The 19,323-nt window shown below is 39.2% G+C and overlaps 1 protein-coding gene across 1 annotated transcript in view; it reads left to right on the plus strand.

Moving 5' to 3' along the window:
• LOC122805318 (neuropilin-2-like) overlaps positions 1-19,323 on the plus strand; it is a 214,517-nt gene that overhangs the window by 90,888 nt on the left and 104,306 nt on the right. The window contains exons 2-3 of the mRNA XM_044075406.1: positions 14,267-14,622; positions 15,237-15,381. Of these exons, the coding sequence (XP_043931341.1) occupies positions 14,267-14,622; positions 15,237-15,381 (501 nt within the window). The remainder of the gene's footprint in view (positions 1-14,266; positions 14,623-15,236; positions 15,382-19,323) is intronic.

Genomic DNA, 19,323 nt, shown 5'->3' on the forward strand with positions numbered 1-19,323 from the left:
CAGGGCTGGCAACTCGATATGTACAAGTCTACTGCCAACCATTAGCGGGCCGGAGTTCCACTGTGGCGACCCCTAACTGGGAAAAGCTAAAAGATACAACAACTGCTTCCTTTTCCTGACTGGTAATCTATTAGAGAAAAGCCATTAATCAGAGGATCACCTGAAGACATGCATAGGGATGAAAAGGAAGATAGCATCCAAGCATTCACTTTTTAGAGTGAGACCCAGGGGGGATTATGGGCACTTCCCATCATTTACTGGGGCATTTAGAGGCCCCAGAGATAAACAGTAATTGAGGAATGGGGTCTTAAGTCTCCAGTGCACGTTTGTGGAACTAACATTGAGCACAGCACATCCACTCCTTTGTTTGCTCATGAGTCTTTGTCCAAGCATTATTGAAAGCTGAGTTAGTTCTCACAGACCCTGCTGTGTATGTACTTTTTGGCCCTCGTGTTCATTCGGACTTGAACAGTCTGCCCAGCATCTGCTGACAGGTGTCTGAGAAAGTATAGGCATATGCTGTTTAGCAGTTTGGTCAGACCACTGCTCTTTTAGGTTCATAGGCTCATAGATAGGTACTAGGCTATCAACCCAAGGGCCTAAGTAAGCCTTGCCATCAAGGTTCCCTGGTTTATGCCACCCAAGAAAGTTATTTTCCTATGCCCATGTCGAGCAAAGCCACCTAAGTGATCCCCGGGGTGTATTTCCTATTTCCCATCCACTCATCAAGATTTGTCTTGAAGAGTGTTAATGAGGAACTTTGCTTGACATAGATGGGTAGCTTGTTCCAGAGTATGGGAAGTCTCTGGGACAGGAATCTATCCCTCCAGCAAGTCTTATTTATTGTGGTGACAAGGTTTAGGTCCCTAGAGCATGTAGCTCGGAGGGATTGGGATTTCTTTAGGTGTAGCATGTCCAACAGCTCTGGGTTTGACATAGCTTTATATGTTAGGCAGAGATCACCTCAGAGTAGGCGATATGCTACAGAGTAAAGCTGGAGTTTGTTGAGACGATCAGTGTAGGGCATCTGTTTGAGGCCAGTAATTCTCTTTGTTAGGTACTTCTGTGGCCTTTCCAGCTGCTGCAGATGTCTTGTGAGGTACATTCCAAAAGGGCCGTTGTACTCTATAATGGGTCTAATGAGTGTCGAATAGAGGGGAACAATGACCTCTTTTTTCCTGGATGAGAACCCTTTTGTGATGAGGTGTGCTATGTAGAAGGATTTCCTGACGACTGTGGCAATTTGATTATCAAAGGAGAGACTACTGTCCACCTGGGTCCCAAGGTCTCTTATCACACATTCGGTGTTAAGAAGACTGCTGCCTATGTGGTAGTTCATGGGTACAAAGTTTTTACCAAAGGGGATAATAATGCACTTTTTGGCATTGAGCTTGAGGCCATGGCTCTGACACCAGGCATCTGTCTCAGTGAGGCCCTTCTGTAGGATGTCCACATCATTTGGGGACTTGACTATATCTCCTAGTTTGCAGTCATCCATGAACTTTGTTAGCCAGAGGCCTTCTGTGTTAGTCTGTACTTCAGAGAAGTAGATACTAAACAGGAGAGGTCCCAGGACTGAACCCTGTGGTACTCCACTTGTCACTGGTTTGAAGTCAGATTTGGAGTCTGCAACTTTTACAGTGTGGGTTCTGTCAGTGACCCAGTTAGCAACCCATCTTGCGACATAGGGATTTATACCTAGTTTAGTGAGTTTAGCGATAATTACAGAATGGGGGATGGTGTCGAAAGCCTTGGCGAGGTCAAGATAGGCTGTGTGAACCACCTTACCCTCATCTACAGCTTTGGTGACTGCCTCAAAGAAGTCGACCAGTTTCAGGAGGCAAGATCTGCCTTTCACAAACCCGAACTGGGTGGGATCCAGAGTTTGGAGGCTACCAATGTCTTTGTTTATGAATTCCATGATCATACGTTCCATGGCCTTGCAGACGAGGCTCATCAGGCTAATAGGCGATAGTTCCTAGGATCAGTGGTGGCTCCCCCTTTGTGGAGTGGGATAACTGTTATTGTGCGCCATTCAGTGGGCACAAATCCTGATGTGAGGCTATGATTGAACATGGTGCTTACATGGGGAGCCAGTTCGTTCTGAAGTTCATGTAAAACGCAGCCTGGGATGTTGTCCGGTCCCATGGATACTGTGTTTTTGGCTTTAGAGAGTGCTGTTTTTACCTGTGAAGTTGTGATTACAGGGACTCTGCATCCTTCCTGTACAGATATGGGCCCTTTAGGGGGTGAGAAGGGGGTAAAGTTAGCACTGAACCTATTTGCCAGGATGTTGGCAATATCAGTTGGTTCTGTAATTTTTGTGCCATTGTGTTGAAACACAGAGCAAATTTGGGTGTTGCCATTGAGATTCTTGACATAGCTTTAGAATGCTTTGCGGTTGTGCTTAGAATCAGTGGCAATCTTGTTTTCATAGCTAGCTTTGGAGGATCTTATAAGGGATCTCAGCTTCTTGCTGAGGTTGACCAGGGAGCTCCTCCACTCATGGGATTTTACTCTCTTTTGCAACAGTTTCTTCCTTCTGTTGTAGAGTTTGTTTATGGCAGGGGACCACCAGTTTGGCTTCCTTTTTTTGGAGGATAGCATCTTGGTTCTGTTTGGGATAGCACGATCCATGCACTCGTGTAAGTGCTTATAGATTGCATTTGTGTAGGATTCAGCAGTCATAACTGTATTGTCCATCTGCAGGGGTATCATGAAGTTCACCACTTCTGTCTTAAGAAGCATGAAGTTGGCTTTGGAGAAATTTTTTACCATGGTTTCCTTAATGAGGGTTGAGGGCGGGATGTGGATATCTAGGTTGATTAGCTTATGGTTGGATCTGACCAACGAGGAGTTGACTTCAGGTGTGGAACACTGGTAACTCATGTTGGTAATGACTAGGTCTAGGATAGTGTTGACCCTGGTGGGCGTGTGGGTAAGTTGATCAGGGCACTGAAATTTATGAATTCCAGAAAGCGCTGAGTGAAGGAGTTGGTACATGAGTAGGTTTCCCAGTTAATGGTGGGGTAGTTGAAATTGCCTAATATTAGGATGTTTGCTTGAACCCTAATATTTTCCAGTATATCAAGAAAAGAGGAGTGGGAATCCTGGGGCATGGTGGGGGATCTGTAGCAAGCTACAATTTGTATTGCAATTTTGCCCAGAGTTAGTTGCACTTGGATAACTTTGGCTACATTATACTGAGCAACTAGCCAGGAGGTGTGGATATCCTTAATGAATATGGACACACCTCCACCTTTGGTGTTCCGGTCCAGTTTAGATGGGCGAAAAGTGTAGTATGAGTTATAGCCTGGTAATGCAGGGGTGCTCTCTGGAGCCTTGAACCAGGTCTCAGTCACTGCACAGACATTGATGTTCTCCATTTTAAGGAGTGACTCGAGTGAGTGCATTTTGAAATTTAGACTTCTAGCATTGAGTAGCATTACCCTCAGTTTTTGCTTGCCTGTTCCTGTTATGGTGATGAATTTGTCTTTTGAACCTTGCCTAAAAAAGGCACTATAGGGGTGGCAAGAGCCTTTGCCAGTATCCGGAATCCCAGGGGTGACAGGTGCAGGCCATCTCTGGCAAAGCATCATGGTCTGTTGACCATGTCGTCCCAGGCAGACAGATACTGGATCCCCTTAGAATGACACCATAAGCTTAGCCAATTGTTCAAGTCAATCATTTTGTCCTTGTACTGCAGTATCATTCTGGGCGATGTCAGGATGCTACTCAGGGCTAGGGTCATACCTGCCTGGGCTACAAGATCGGAGAATTCTTCTATGTCTCTTTTCATGTAATCCAGGGAGGTACGGCTCAGGTCGTTCACACCAACATGGACAATCACAGAGTCATATTTGTACTTTTTGTGGAGTAACCTGAGTGCATGGGTTATGTGGTGGATCCTGGCACCCGACAGGCAGCTGACAGTGACCTTCTCCTTGTTTAGCCTGGTGAGTGGGACATCAGTGTGCCTGACTATAGAGTCACCTATGACTAGTGTGTTGGGTATGTTGTTTTGCCTTATGGGCTGTGGTTGTGTGGCATACAGAGTCTGTGGGCTATGTGTCATTTGGGTTGTGTTGGTGGTGGGAGGTTGCTTGCGTTTCTGCTTTGGAGGTCACTGTTGCTTGAGCAGATTATTATTGAGAGCCTCCGCAAATGTTTTTGTGTTTATATGTGTTGATTTTGTGGTGTAGGTTTAGTGGGACTATGTGATGAGTGTGGTGTGGTGCAAGTGTTTACCTTCTCCTCTTGACTATCAAGTTCAGTCTTGGCTGGGGAGAGCTTTACCTCCAGTTTGGCTAGATAAGTGCATCTCTCACAGGTTGCAGTGTTGGATGGTAGGAGGAGAGGGTTGTCTGTGTACATGAGGCAATTGCTACATTGCCCCAAGATGCCCAGATTCATCAGATAGGCAGGAGAGATCATTGGGAGCTGACACTTGGACATGCCTGAATAAAAAAATATTTTCCTCTAGACAAGTGAGGAAAGTGAGTACAAGAGCTGTTTTTCTCTAAGCAAGTGAGGAAAGTAAGTACCAAAACTGTTTTCCTCTAGGTAATGAGGAAGGGTGAGTGCTGTAGTAATTTGTAGTTTATTTAGTGCTTACAACATGTTCTGAGCACGGATAAGCAAATTCAAGTGCTAAAACTAAGAATCTGTATCTGGATCTTGTTGTAGATAGGCTACCTAGTGCTTACCACTCCCACTGATAAGCTAGAAGGCTTCCCTCCAACACAGAAAGGCTTGGGGCACAGAAGCTTACAAACAGTCCTGGATACAGCAAATGTGTATCTGGATTAGACTACTTACAGGAAAGGCAGAAAACAAGCTTGGAATATATATATATATGTATATATATATATATATATATATATATATATTTTTTTTTAAGTTAATTGGGTTGGCTTTCTTAAAAAGTTCTCTCTGTATTAGAAAGAATGAATTAATGACAGTAGCAAAATCACTTTAAATGCAGTACAAGCTAGCACATTTGAGTGCGTAGCAAAATTAAGGCAAATACAGTTTAAATAAATGCAGATAAGTTAAAAATGACAAAAACAAGTTTATGAAAAATCAAATAAGAGCACTTGAACACTTAAAAGCACACAAACAGCAAATTAAGGTATTAAGGTAGAAGACAGTTATATAAGAGCAGCTCAAAAAATATTTAGTAATTTTTTCTTTGTTTGTTTTGTGGAGAGGGAGGAACAGAGCAGATTAAAATGCTACAGGGGATGTCCTTCCCAAGTGCTCTCTCTGTACAAAGCAGAGGAGATGGGACTGGTAGGAGTGTCTGAAATCAAAATATGATCTCACTGTACTCAGCTGAGTGAGCAAATGAGATAGGCCCAGTAGGAGTGTCCTAAAACAGATTTGCAGCAGGGGCGGGTAATTCCAAAGCCACCAGGATTAATACCACAACAAGAACATGGATGGGGGTTTTGGGAGACTAACTGCAGCTAGTGACAGGGAGTATTATCTCCCTGTTTTACATTATATATAACAATTATCTACAAATTTCTAATCTTAAATAAGTGCAGAGAAAAGTATACTTAAATCCGCTTTTTGTCAGTTGATTTATGCATGTGAATCTCATCAGCCAACCACTCGGAAGATGAGCAAAATAATTATATGATTTTATGTGTCTACTGTCTCTGCCATGCACTGCCCTTAGTATGCTAGCATACACTGGCCTTGTGTCAGACAGAGCATCATTTGACCATGAGATGGTTGTACCATCTACAGGTCCTAATTCCCATGAGGACTGCATGAGTGGGGCTAGGTGTTATGAAAGATAGGATTATGTTCATCTCTCCCACAGTTTTCTGCCACTGTAGAATCTATGAAGTTGGCAGTTCCATTTCTGGAAACCAGTACAGACAATGAATTTCTTTCCACTGTTAACTTTTTTTGTGAGTCCAGTAGGAGATGAAATATTGGGTCATTTTCTCAACAAACCTGTCCTATAGTGTGCTGTCCTAGTGGGCTGGAAAGTCCCAAACTCAGGACTATAGGGCTTGGTAGGAAGGTTGACCATCTCTACCAGCTGCCTGTGTAGATCTCCTTTCTTAAAAAAGACATCCAAACATATTCATATTTTATCCCTTTAGCCATCAGAGACCTAAAAAACATCAACACTTGGCCAGTCTTTCTCCTGATAAGTATCACAAAGCTGTTGTGTATTTGTGCACTGTAGCATTATCGTAGGTACTTAATAATTACTTGCATTAAAGCTGCTAATATGTAACATTTACTTACTACTTTGGAAGTTGCAACAACACGCATGGAATATGACCACGAATTTCAGTTTACATACAGCATTTTCTTCTACTTTACTTTTGAATGGCCACTCAGCAATGTAAACATTGGCTGTAGGTGATTTGGTCACATTAATTAATGTTGATATGACACCCTGACCCCATGTGAAAACAGTAACAATGAACTTTTCATTTAAGAGAGATGATATAAGAAGAAGCTTTTGGGCAGCACCCCTTTACTTAATACGGTACATTAAATTATGTTGACTTTATTGCCGCTAAACCAAAGTTCTTGAACCTCAGGTAATGTGATGCTAAAGTATTTAATATTTACTTAGAATGCTAATTCAGAGTAAAGACATTTTGTTTAATTTTAGATATTAAAAACAGTCTGATCTTGTGTCAGGTTAGCGCTTGGGTTAAGTAATTGAGATATAATCAAAGAATATGTAAGGAAACCCAAGCGTGAGCAGGCACAATTCCTCGTTGTAGTAAATCAAGCAAAATGGATGCCAAGTATGTAGGATAAAAACAATATTTAATCCACAATCAACTAAGAGACAGTCAGATGAGCGCTTTCGCAATGATGCTTCTTCAGATCTATGACAGCTTCATCAAATGCTTTAACTATATATATTAGTGGTAATCAACATTTGGCAAATTAGATAATTAATGGCAGAGTTCACAAAATTTTAAAGAAACATACGCCATTACAACAAAGTGTATATGCTGTTGCAAGAGAAATATATATGTACAACCAAAGTAGAAACATATAGAAACATATAAAAACATATAAAAGTACAGACATAATCAAATACATAGATAAAATACTATTAGCTATTGTTAAATAAAAACACTAAAAATATGTTAGAAAAATAACAGTAAAATTATTGATATAATTATTTGATGTTCCTTCTCTGCCTCAATTTGGGTCTAATTGAGGCCCTCTCATTTAAGCCACAACCTTTGTCTGCTTTTAATAGTATAATCCATTCTGTTTCTTTGCCCTCTGTGTATATTTTTATATCTCCACCTCTTGGATTAGGAATTATCACTTCCAGTACTTTAAATAAAAATACATGCTGTGCATTGGTCATCATAAGGTGTTTAGCTAGGGCGTTGTGTATTGTGCCCTTTTTCATATGATAAATGTGCTCCCTCATTCGGTCTCTAAGTGGACGGTTGGTCTTGCCAACATAAAATGAGGAGCATGACTGACAGATGGCTAAATAACTAACATGTGATGTCATACAGTCTGCCTCACCAGATATATGGAAGCATTTCTGTAGGTCTGGATGGAAAAAATTAGGTAAACTATCTATAAAGGAACAGAAATTACAGTGCCCACAGGGTTTTGTACATCCATCTCTCCTATCTCTATGGCCATGTGTAGGATAACAAAGCTTCCTTTTTAAATTATTTTTGTTCCTATATATAAATGTTGGTTGGTTTCCAACTATTAATTTAAGATCATCATCCACATGCAGGATTTCCCAATGTTTACTAATTATTTCTCTAAGTTCTAAATAGTCAGATGAGAAATATGTGGAGAATTTAACATGTTGTAGGCATTCAGTGTTCTTATCTGAATTTGACTCAAATTCATGTGGTCCAAAGTAAGGTACTCCCTTAGTGGGCCTTAGTTCAAATATATCATTCAAATGTCTGTTGATTTCCATATTACTATAACCCCTTGTTAAAAGCCTATCTTTCAAGTCATTCAGTTCAGTTTCGAAGCCATCGTCTAGAGGGTTCAACCTAGAAGCTCTGATGGCTTGACCTCTCATAATATTCCTGAAGACATGGGGTGGGTGCATGCTGGATCTAAGGAGCAAGTTGTTGCTATAGCAACCTTTCCGATATACACCTGTATTTATAAGATTGTTATCAAGTCTTTCAATGTACAGAAATAAAAACTCAATTCTGTACAGTGAATGTTTCATAGTAAATTTAAGACAGGTTGTAAGATTATTCATAATGGTATACATAGTATTGAGTTGTTCTGATGTGCCTTTCCACAAGACAAATAAATCATCGACAAAACGTCGGTAGAAGATGACATGCTGTTTAAATAACTCTTCACTAAATAGAATATGCTCTTCCCAATAGGCCAAAAACATGTTGGCGTAGCTATTGGCACATGGCGTGCCCATAGCTACGCCATCCTTTTGTTTGTAAATGCTATCATTGAACATGAAGAGATTATTTTCCAGAACTAACTCTAGAAAATGTACTATTAAATCAATGGTTACATAGGAGTAGTTACTATGCTCCTTTAAGTAGTCTGTAACATATGTCAGCCCTAGATCATTTGGTATAACTGTAAAGAGAGATTGTATGTCAAATGTAACAAACACATAGTCCATTGTAATCGTTGTGTTTTTTATACCGTCATATAGCTCAATTAGAAATTGTTTAGAGTCCTTTAAGACTACATTATTGTTGTTCAACACATATCTAAGGTGCTTCTCAACATATACAGACAAGTGCTCTGTTACCCAACCTAGGCCTGATACTATTGGTCTCATAGGAGGATTTTCCGGGTCTTTATGTATTTTTTGGAAGACCATGTATGATTGGTATAATTGGAGATGGAATGGTAAGATATCCGTACAGGTCTTTGTTTATTAATTGACCCTTAAATATATCATGAATTGTATCATGTACATATCTAATGGTATGCTCTATATTTTGAGTTGTAATTTGTTCATAAAAGTCATCATTTAACATGGATGTCATCCATTCGATGTAATCGAACATGTCCATCACAACTATCTTGCCACCCTTATCAGCAGGTCTAACAATGATATTTGGATCATTTTGTAATTTCTTAAGACTTGATCTTTCTCTATACGTAAGATTATCTCTCTTATTGTATGATTTCTTAGTTATTCTGTTCCCATAATAACTGTGTAACTCTTCCTCAGTGAGTTTCAAATATGCTTCAACTAGGGGGTGGTTTGTGGGTATAAATTCACTTAGATTTCTAAATTTAAACTCAGTACTCGTCTGAATGGAATCTTTATAAATGAATTTCAACATAACATTTCTACAAAATAACCTTAGGTCCATGACAGTATCTGTTAACTGACTCTGACATCTAGGGATGAAGTTTAGCCCTTTGTTTAATAATAGAACTTCATCTTTAGTTAGTGTGGTGTTTGAAATATTATGGATTAACATTTGCCTGTCCACATTTTCCTCAGAGTCTTCTGAGGTGTATACTCCTCCGACAGCTTCCTCTTCTGTCTCCCTCTGCTCATAGAACGGGAGCGATACGTACTTTCCTCCGTTCTTACTGGCAGGGGAAAAGACAACTGAGGGTGTTCATTGGAGGTGGGGGCTAATGCCATAAAGTTATTAGGGATACCAATGACTTTAAAAAAGGTCACGTCTTTATGTGGCCTAGATTTAATTCTAACGAAGTAACTAGATTCAATTCTAAGGAAGTAACTACTTTGCCATTAGAAAAAGTTGGTAGTAATAGTGGAGAGGTGAAGCAGGATAAACCTGCTAACAGGAATGTAAATAACAGTGCTAATGTATTAGAGACAATAGCAAATACGAACTGTATTGTTATTGGAACTGAGACTGATGGAATTTGTCAGTCCGAACTAACTGGTAATAATCATCCTGATATCTCAGACACACATAATAATGTTGTAACCAATGACTCCACAGATGTCATACATTTGGTACACACTGCTGCGAGCACAAACGCTAATTTATATCCGGATATACGTGTTGTTAATGACATATCCATGCAGCAACAGGATAAATCTAAGCAACTACATAATATAGTATAATAGCGGACCTGTAGTTAGACCGAAAACAACTATCACACAGTTAGCCCCCACCTCCAATGAACACCCTCAGTTGTCTTTTCCCCTGCCAGTAAGAACAGGGAAAAGTACGTATCGCTCCCCTATGAGCAGAGGGAGACAGAAGAGGAAGCTGTCGGAGGAGTATACACCTCAGAAGACTCTGAGGAAAATGTGGACAGGCAAACGTTAATCCATAATATTTCAAACACCACACTAACTAAAGATGAAGCTCTATTATTAAACAAAGGGCTAAACTTCATCCCTAGATGTCAGAGTCAGTTAACAGATACTGTCATGGACCTAAGGTTATTTTGTAGAAATGTTATGTTGAAATTCATTTATAAAGATTCCATTCAGACGAGTACTGAGTTTAAATTTAGAAATTTAAGTGAATTTATACCCACAAACCACCCCCTAGTTGAAGCATATTTGAAACTCACTGAGGAAGAGTTACACAGTTATTATGGGAACAGAATAACTAAGAAATCATACCATAAGAGAGATAATCTTACGTATAGAGAAAGATCAAGTCTTAAAAAATTACAAAATGATCCAAATATCATTGTTAGACCTGCTGATAAGGGTGGCAAGATAGTTGTGATGGACATGTCCGATTACATCGAACGGATGACATCCATGTTAAATGATGACTTTTATGAACAAATTACAACTCAAAATATAGAGCATACCATTAGATATGTACAAGATACAATTCATGATATATTTAAGGGTCAATTAATAAACAAAGACCTGTACGGATATCTTACCATTCCATCTCCAATTATACCAATCATACATGGTCTTCCAAAAATACATAAAGACCCGGAAAATCCTCCTATGAGACCAATAGTATCAGGCCGAGGTTGGGTAACAGAGCACTTGTCTGTATATGTTGAGAAGCACCTTAGATATGTGTTGAACAACAATAATGTAGTCTTAAAGGACTCTAAACAATTTCTAATTGAGCTACATGACGGTATAAAAAACACAACGATTACAATGGACTATGTGTTTGTTACATTTGACATACAATCTCTCTTTACAGTTATACCAAATGATCTAGGGCTGACATATGTTACAGACTACTTAAAGGAGCATAGTAACTACTCCTATGTAACCATTGATTTAATAGTACATTTTCTAGAGTTAGTTCTGGAAAATAATCTCTTCATGTTCAATGATAGCATTTACAAACAAAAGGATGGCGTAGCTATGGGCACGCCATGTGCCAATAGCTACGCCAACATGTTTTTGGCCTATTGGGAAGAGCATATTCTGTTTAGTGAAGAGTTATTTAAACAGCATGTCATCTTCTACCGACGTTTTGTCGATGATTTATTTGTCTTGTGGAAAGGCACATCAGAACAACTCAATACTATGTATACCATTATGAATAATCTTACAACCTGTCTTAAATTTACTATGAAACATTCACTGTACAGAACTGAGTTTTTAGATCTGTACATTGAAAGACTTGATAACAATCTTATAAATACAGGTGTATATCGGAAAGGTTGCTATAGCAACAACTTGCTCCTTAGATCCAGCATGCACCCACCCCATGTCTTCAGGAATATTATGAGAGGTCAAGCCATCAGAGCTTCTAGGTTGAACCCTCTGGACGATGGCTTTGAAACTGAACTGAATGACTTGAAAGATAGGCTTTTAACAAGGGGTTATAGTAATATGGAAATCAACAGACATTTGAATGATATATTTGAACTAAGGCCCACTAAGGGAGTACCTTACTTTGGACCACATGAATTTGAGTCAAATTCAGATAAGAACACTGAATGCCTACAACATGTTAAATTCTCCACATATTTCTCATCTGACTATTTAGAACTTAGAGAAATAATTAGTAAACATTGGGAAATCCTGCATGTGGATGATGATCTTAAATTAATAGTTGGAAACCAACCAAAATTTATATATAGGAACAAAAATAATTTAAAAAGGAAGCTTTGTTATCCTACACATGGCCATAGAGATAGGAGAGATGGATGTACAAAACCCTGTGGGCACTGTAATTTCTGTTCCTTTATAGATAGTTCACCTAATTTTTTCCATCCAGACCTACAGAAATGCTTCCATATATCTGCTGAGGCAGACTGTATGACATCACATGTTATTTATTTAGCCATCTGTCAGTCATGCTCCTCATTTTATGTTGGCAAGACCAACCGTCCACTTAGAGACCGAATGAGGGAGCACATTTATCATATGAAAAAGGGCACAATACACAACGCCCTAGCTAAACACCTTATGATGACCAATGCACAGCATGTATTTTTATTTAAAGTACTGGAAGTGATAATTCCTAAGCCAAGAGGTGGAGATATAAAAATATACACAGAGGGCAAAGAAACAGAATGGATTATACTATTAAAAGCAGACAAAGGTTGTGGCTTAAATGAGAGGGCCTCAATTAGACCCAAATTGAGGCAGAGAAGGAACATCAAATAATTATATCAATACTTTTACTGTTATTTATCTAACATATTTTTAGTGTTTTTATTTAACAATAGCTAATAGTATTTTATCTATGTATTTGATTATGTCTGTACTTTTATATGTTTTTATATGTTTCTATATGTTTCTACTTTGGTTGTATATATATATTTCTCTTGCAACAGCATATACACTTTGTTGTAATGGTGTATGTTTCTTTAAAATTTTGTGAACTCTCCCATTAATTATCTAATTTGCCAAATGTTGATTACCACTAATATATATAGTTAAAGCATTTGATGAAGTTGTCATAGATCTGAAGAAGCATCATTGCGAAAGCGCTCATCTGACTGTCTCTTAGTTGATTGTGGATTAAATATTGTTTTTATCCTACATACTTGGCATCTATTTTGCTTGATTTACTACAACGAGGAATTGTGCCTGCTCACGCTTGGGTTTCCTTACATATTCTTTAATTTTAGATATTATTTCAACCGCACTTCAATCACACCACTTATAAATGTAGTCATTGAGAATGCCTGTTCAAACACTCTAGAGAGCATATCTTTCACCTCAGTGGGTTTTAAACAATAACCAGGGTAAGCATTTCAGAGGGGTTATCTTGTACTGAGGAAGCTAAATCACAAGCATCCTGGTCAGTGATTGATGTGGAACAAATTTGATCGGTCCCCCATTTGTCATTGGATGTATGGTATGTATCACCTTGGGTAACACTCCCCCTTGACTGTAAGACGTACCACAGGTGGCCCTTTAGAGTAAGATATAGTAGACTGATTTTTTTAGGGGGACCTTTCCAGCATAACTCTCAACTTCACTGCTCAAAAATCAGAGACAAAAGCCAAAAGTAATGGCGGAGGGGGCAAAGGCCTAAAATCCGGGACAAATTTAAATATTACTGAGTCACTTAAAAGGTTAATAGAACAACAACGTTTTCATCAATGTGCATTTCCTGAACAATAAGTATGAGACTAACACTTGGCATTATGACTGACTGTAAACTTCAGTGATTTACCAAAAAATCATATTTTTTATGTCTGATTGGGCAGAAGCATTAGGCACAATCTGGGACATTCTGCAAAATTAAGGACAGTTGAGTGGTATGCTTTCCAGACACTGATGTTTTCCCCAGATTCCATTTCCACATTTTCCAAGCTGATGAAGTGGACTTCCAAGTAGAGATTTCTTAGCTCTTGTTGTTTAATAGGAAGCCCTCCCCAAGAACTGGCTTTTAGATGTAATAGTTCCTCACATGGTCTGCAGAGTTTCCTCCACCACCTCAAATATTTCAGTCTGTGATGGGCTCTCCAGCGACTATGTATTCAAACCCAATGAGTCCTTTTAGTTTACTGTATTTTATTGTAGATGGTTCCAGATTCTAGCAAGAGTGCTGAACTAGAATTTTAAACATGAAGCCAGAGGCTCAGGCTGTGATTTGATTGTATACCAAAACAATGTTTCAGTACATATGAATTGTCTTTTACTGAAGCCACATTCTTTGGCCTGTTACAGAAAGATTTGGCAGTAGGGGTATAAAGTGTATTATATCGATACAAACTTGCATTGAGCATTAAGAATATATAGATGTAAAATATTTGTGAATTATGCTTACTATGTTACTTTTAGGCAAATGTAGTACAGTGGGTATTAACCAAATTTTTAGAATATACTACAGTTATGCCTTTTTTTAAATTTTTGTCTATACAGATACTCCATGCTCAGATATGCTAGGAATGCTGTCTGGTCTAATTTCCGATTCACAGATAACAGCATCGTCGACACGGGATTACCAGTGGACCCCCAGTGCAGCTCGTCTAGTCAGTAGCCGCTCAGGGTGGTTCCCCCAGCAGACAGCACTACAGCCAGGGGAAGAGTGGCTGCAAGTGGATTTGGGCAGCCCCAAGGCCGTATCAGGAGTTATTATTCAGGGGGCACGAGGAGGCGATAGCAGCAGTGGTTCTGCATCAGAAAATAAGGCTTTTGTGAGAAAGTTTAAGGTGTCCCATAGCATGTCTGGGGAGAAATGGGAATACATCAAGGACATGCATACGCAACAGCCTATGGTGAGCTAAAAGACATCTTGGGTGCAGTGACTTTGGAATGTAACAGTCAAAACATTTTGAATTATTATTATTACTTTTATTACTTTTCAGAAAAGAGCCATTAAAAAGTATTAACTTTAATAGTGTTTCAATTGCTTGATAGGTGTGTTTCACAATTAGCATGTTAATAATATACCAAATGAATATACTTCCCTATTAGTGATTTAAAGCATGAAAACTGCTTTTAAGGGCAAACATTCCCATTCCCTGGTGCCTATGAAACATTTAATCAGGCTCAAAGGATCTTCTATTAATTAAAAAAAAATATGAGCATGTAGTATACAAACTGATTCTCACAGTAGATGTCTTAAACATCACATATTTTATCTCTATTTAATTTGATTTAACAGTGATCAATTTAGTAGTGTTACTACCATCAAGTTTATGAAAAGTTGTTGTTGTTCTTCCTATTTGTGGTGTGTGTGTGTGTGTGTGTGTGTGTGTGTGTGTGTGTGTGTGTGTGTGTGTGTGTGTGTGTGTGTGTGTGTGTGTGTGTGTGTGTGTGTGTGTGTGTGTGTTAGTGAGGGCAATGCCTTCAGCTTCACAGACTGAAAGATGCTGCATTTATTTCTCAGATATTTGAAGGTAATTTCCATTATGATACACCAGAAATTCGAAGGATTGATCACACCCCTGCACAGTACATCCGAGTGTATCCTGAAAGGTGGTCAGTTGCAGGAATTGGGATGAGATTAGAAGTTCTTGGCTGTGACTGGACAGGTAAGAGTAAGGAATTTTTTTCCTCTCTGAATACCTTGTGATTTCAGATGAAAGTTTGCTGAAGTAATAGTGAGTGGAACTAGTTTTGTTTAAAATACATTCAGATGACTACTGCATTTTAGCTCTTCCTGGCAAAATGTTCCACTTTTGTTGTTTAATGTCAGATATGGGGTCCCTATCAGATTATCAAAGTTTCAAAACTTCAAAGTTCATACGGCAGAGACCATATGATCAACATTTTGAAAATTTGAAAATAAAATTAAAAAAACAAATAAAAACAATTTTTATTACATCTTTGCAGGGGGCAAGTCCCCCTGTGCCCCCCCCCCACCTGCTAATTAAATATACCAACTCTAAGATCGCACTCCAGTGAGGAAAATGGTAAATTTCCCATTCCGCACTGTACGGCGGTCGCCATTCAAAACATTGTGATGTTCAAAGTTTTGAAACTTTGATAATCTGATAGGGACCCCAGATATGATAACCCAGGGAGTTTGAGTGGGTTCTTTAAAATGTGTTTCTTTACTGAACTGAGACAGAAGTAAAACACTCATCTTTAAGACTAGTCTTTATCTTTTAGTGTCCTGTTACAAATTTTGGTTAAGGCTTGTTTGTCCTGGAATTCAGATCAATTCAGAATGGGCATGACATTTTTAGTTATGATGCAAGTTTTAAACAGTTGCAAGGTTATCCATTGGCATACTGTATGAAGAGTGGCATAATGTATGGCAACTTCAAAATCTCAGACTAGCAGAAAAATATTCCAGAGTAGCAACTTTATTTTTGAAGTGTGTTTAAAATGGTGATAGAATTGTAAAATCTTACTTTGAGCCCTCTGAAGTGGCATCAATATTTAGTAGCACCAAGCCTGTCCCCGTGTCCTGTGTCCCTTCTAAAAATCTCATGTCTCCAACCTCAAGGAAGTGTGCCCCAACTAATCTCATACCTGTTGACATCAACAAAAGAAGCTTGAGTCCTGTCTATATGCCCAGTGCCTGGCAGCAACTGAAAGGACCAGAGGAAGAGCTGGCTGGAGGACGACTTGGGAGGAGCCTGTGCTGGATATGGACAAACAACAGACAAAGAACCTGAAGACCAGGTATATGGTCTCCAGGCCTTGCTCTACTTCAAAGTCATCTGTGTTTTTGGTGGATTCTACTTCCTTTTCCTGACTGGTAATCTATTAGAGAAAAGCCATTAATCAGAGGATCACCTGTAGACATGCATAGGGATGAGAAGGAAGATTGCATCCAAGCATTCACTTTTTAGAGTGAGACCCAGGGGGGATTATGGGCACTTCCTATCATTTACTGGGGCATTTAGAGGCCCCAGAGAAGAACGGTAATTGAGGAATGGGGTCTTAAGTCTCCAGTGCACATCTGTGGAGCTAGCATTGAGCACAGCACATCCACTCCTTTGTTTGCTCATGAGTCTTTTTTCAAGCATTATTGAAAGCTGAATTAGTTCTCACAGACCCTGCTGTATGTACCTTTGGGCCCTCATGTTCATTTGGACTTGAACAGTCTGCCCAGCATCTGCTGACAGGTGTCTGAGACAGTATAGGCATATGCTGTTTAGCAGTTTGGTCAGACCACTGTACTTTTATGTGTCTACTGTCTCTGTCATGCACTGCCCTTAGTATGCTAGCATACACTGGCCTTGTGTCAGACCAAGCATCATTTGACCATGAGATGGTTGTACCATTTACATGTCCTAATTCCCATGAGGACTGCATGAGTGGGGCTAGGTGCTATGGAAGAGAGAATTATGTTCATCTCTCCCACAATTTTCTGCCACTGTAGAATCTATAAAGTTGGCAGTTCCATTTGTGGAAACCAATACAGACAACAAATTTCTTTCCACTGTTACTTTTTCTTTTTTGTGAGTCCAGTAGGAGATGAAATATTGGGTCATTTTCCCAACAAACCTGTCCTATAGTGTGCTGTCCTAGTGGGCTGGAAAGTCCCAAACTCAGGACCATAGAGCTTGGTAGAAAGGTTGACCATCTCTACCAGCTGCCTGTGTAGATCTCCTTTCTTAAAAAGACATCCAAACATATTCATATTTTATCCCTTTAGCCATCAGAGACCTAAAAAACATTAACACTTAGCCAGTCTTTCTCCTGATAGGGATTGCAAAGCTGTTGTGTATTTGTGTACTGTAACATTGTCGTAGGTACTTAATAATTACTTGCATTAAAACTGCTAATATGCAGCATTTACTTACTACTTTGGAAGCTCCACACATGGAATATGACCACGGATTTCAGTTTACATACATCATTTTCTTCTACTTTACTTTTGAATGGCCACTCAGCAATGTAAACATTGGCTGTAGGTGATTTGGTCACATTGATTAATGTTGACATGACACCCTGACCCCATGTGAAAACAGCAACAATGACTTTTTCGTTTAAGAGAGATGATATAAGAAGAAGCTTTTGGGCAGCACCCCTTTACTTAATACGGTACATTTAATTATGTTGACTTTATTGCCACTAAACCAAAGTTCTTGAACCTCAGGTAATGTGATGCTAAAATATTTAATATTTACTTAGAATGCTAATTCAGAGTACATACATTTTGTTTTTAATTTTAGATATTATTTCAACTGCACTTCAATCACACCACTTATAAATTTAGTCATTGAGAATGCCTGTTCAAGCACTCTAGAGAGCATATCTTTCACAAAGACCAGGCTAAGCATTTCAGAGGGATTATCCTGCACTGAGGATGCTAAATCACATGCATCCTGGTCATTCATTGATGTGGAACAAATCAGACCAGTCCCGATTTGTCATCAGATGTGTGGTGTGTATCACCTTGGGTGACACTCCCTCTGACTGTAACACACATCTCATGTGGCCCTTTGGAGTAAGATATAGTAATCAGATGTATGGTGTGTATCACCTTGGGTGACACTCCCCCTGATTGTAACACAAACCACAGGTGGCCCTTTGGAGTAAGGTATAGTAAACTGAATTTTGAGGGGGACCTTTCCAGCATAACTCTCAACTTCATTGCTCAAGAATCAGGGACAAAAACCAAAAGTAATGGCGTGGGGGGGGGGGGGGGCAAAGGCCTAAAATCAGGGACAGATTTTAAATATTACCCTGAGTCACTTAAAAGGTTAATAGAACAACAGGTTTTTCATCAAAGTGCATTTCCTGAACAATAAGTCTGAAACTAACATCTGGTATTATGATTGACTGTAAACTCTGATTTGCCAAAAAATCAAATTTTTTATGTCTGATGGGGCAGAAGCATTAGGCAAAATCTGGGACGTTCTGCAAAATTAGGGACAGTTGAGTGGTATGCTTTCCAGACAGTGATGTTTTCCCCAGAATCCATTTCCACGTTTTCCAAGCTGATGAAGTGGATTTTCAAGTAGAGATTTCTTAGCTTTTGATGGGTAATAGGAAGCCCTCCCCAAGAACTGTTTTTTAGTGTAATAGTTCCTCACATGGTCTGCAGAGTTTCCTCCACCACCTCAAATATTTCAGTCTGTGATGGGATCTCCAGTGACTTTGCATTCAAACCCAATGAGTCCTTTTAGTTTATTGTATTTTATTGTAGAAGGTTCCAGATTCTAGCAAGAGCACTGAACTAGAATAACGATCTGCATGTAACAGTGGATAACGGCATGTCGTGTGTTGACCAAAAGGAGTGTATTCTCTATGCATGGCGATTTGAGATTTTTACAAGAACCACACAGAAGGCACAGGTTAGAAGTGCTGGAGTAATAAATCCATTACTAGCAATGTTCTTGAAATTATATGGTGGGTGATCATGTGTCCATCATTTATAAACTGACAAGATAGTGGAGCTTATTTTCAGTGTCATTTTTTTTTTGTGAAAGTTGGTCTTAAATGCGCCAGCAGCCATTTCATGTGTAAGCTGCTGCGTAGATTCAATATTTACGTTCAGCATGCTTCAGAGTAAT

Source organism: Protopterus annectens, chromosome 6.part1 (genome assembly GCF_019279795.1).
Source record: "Protopterus annectens isolate FY-2018-M chromosome 6.part1, PAN1.0, whole genome shotgun sequence".
NCBI classification, from domain to species: Eukaryota; Metazoa; Chordata; order Ceratodontiformes; family Protopteridae; genus Protopterus; species Protopterus annectens.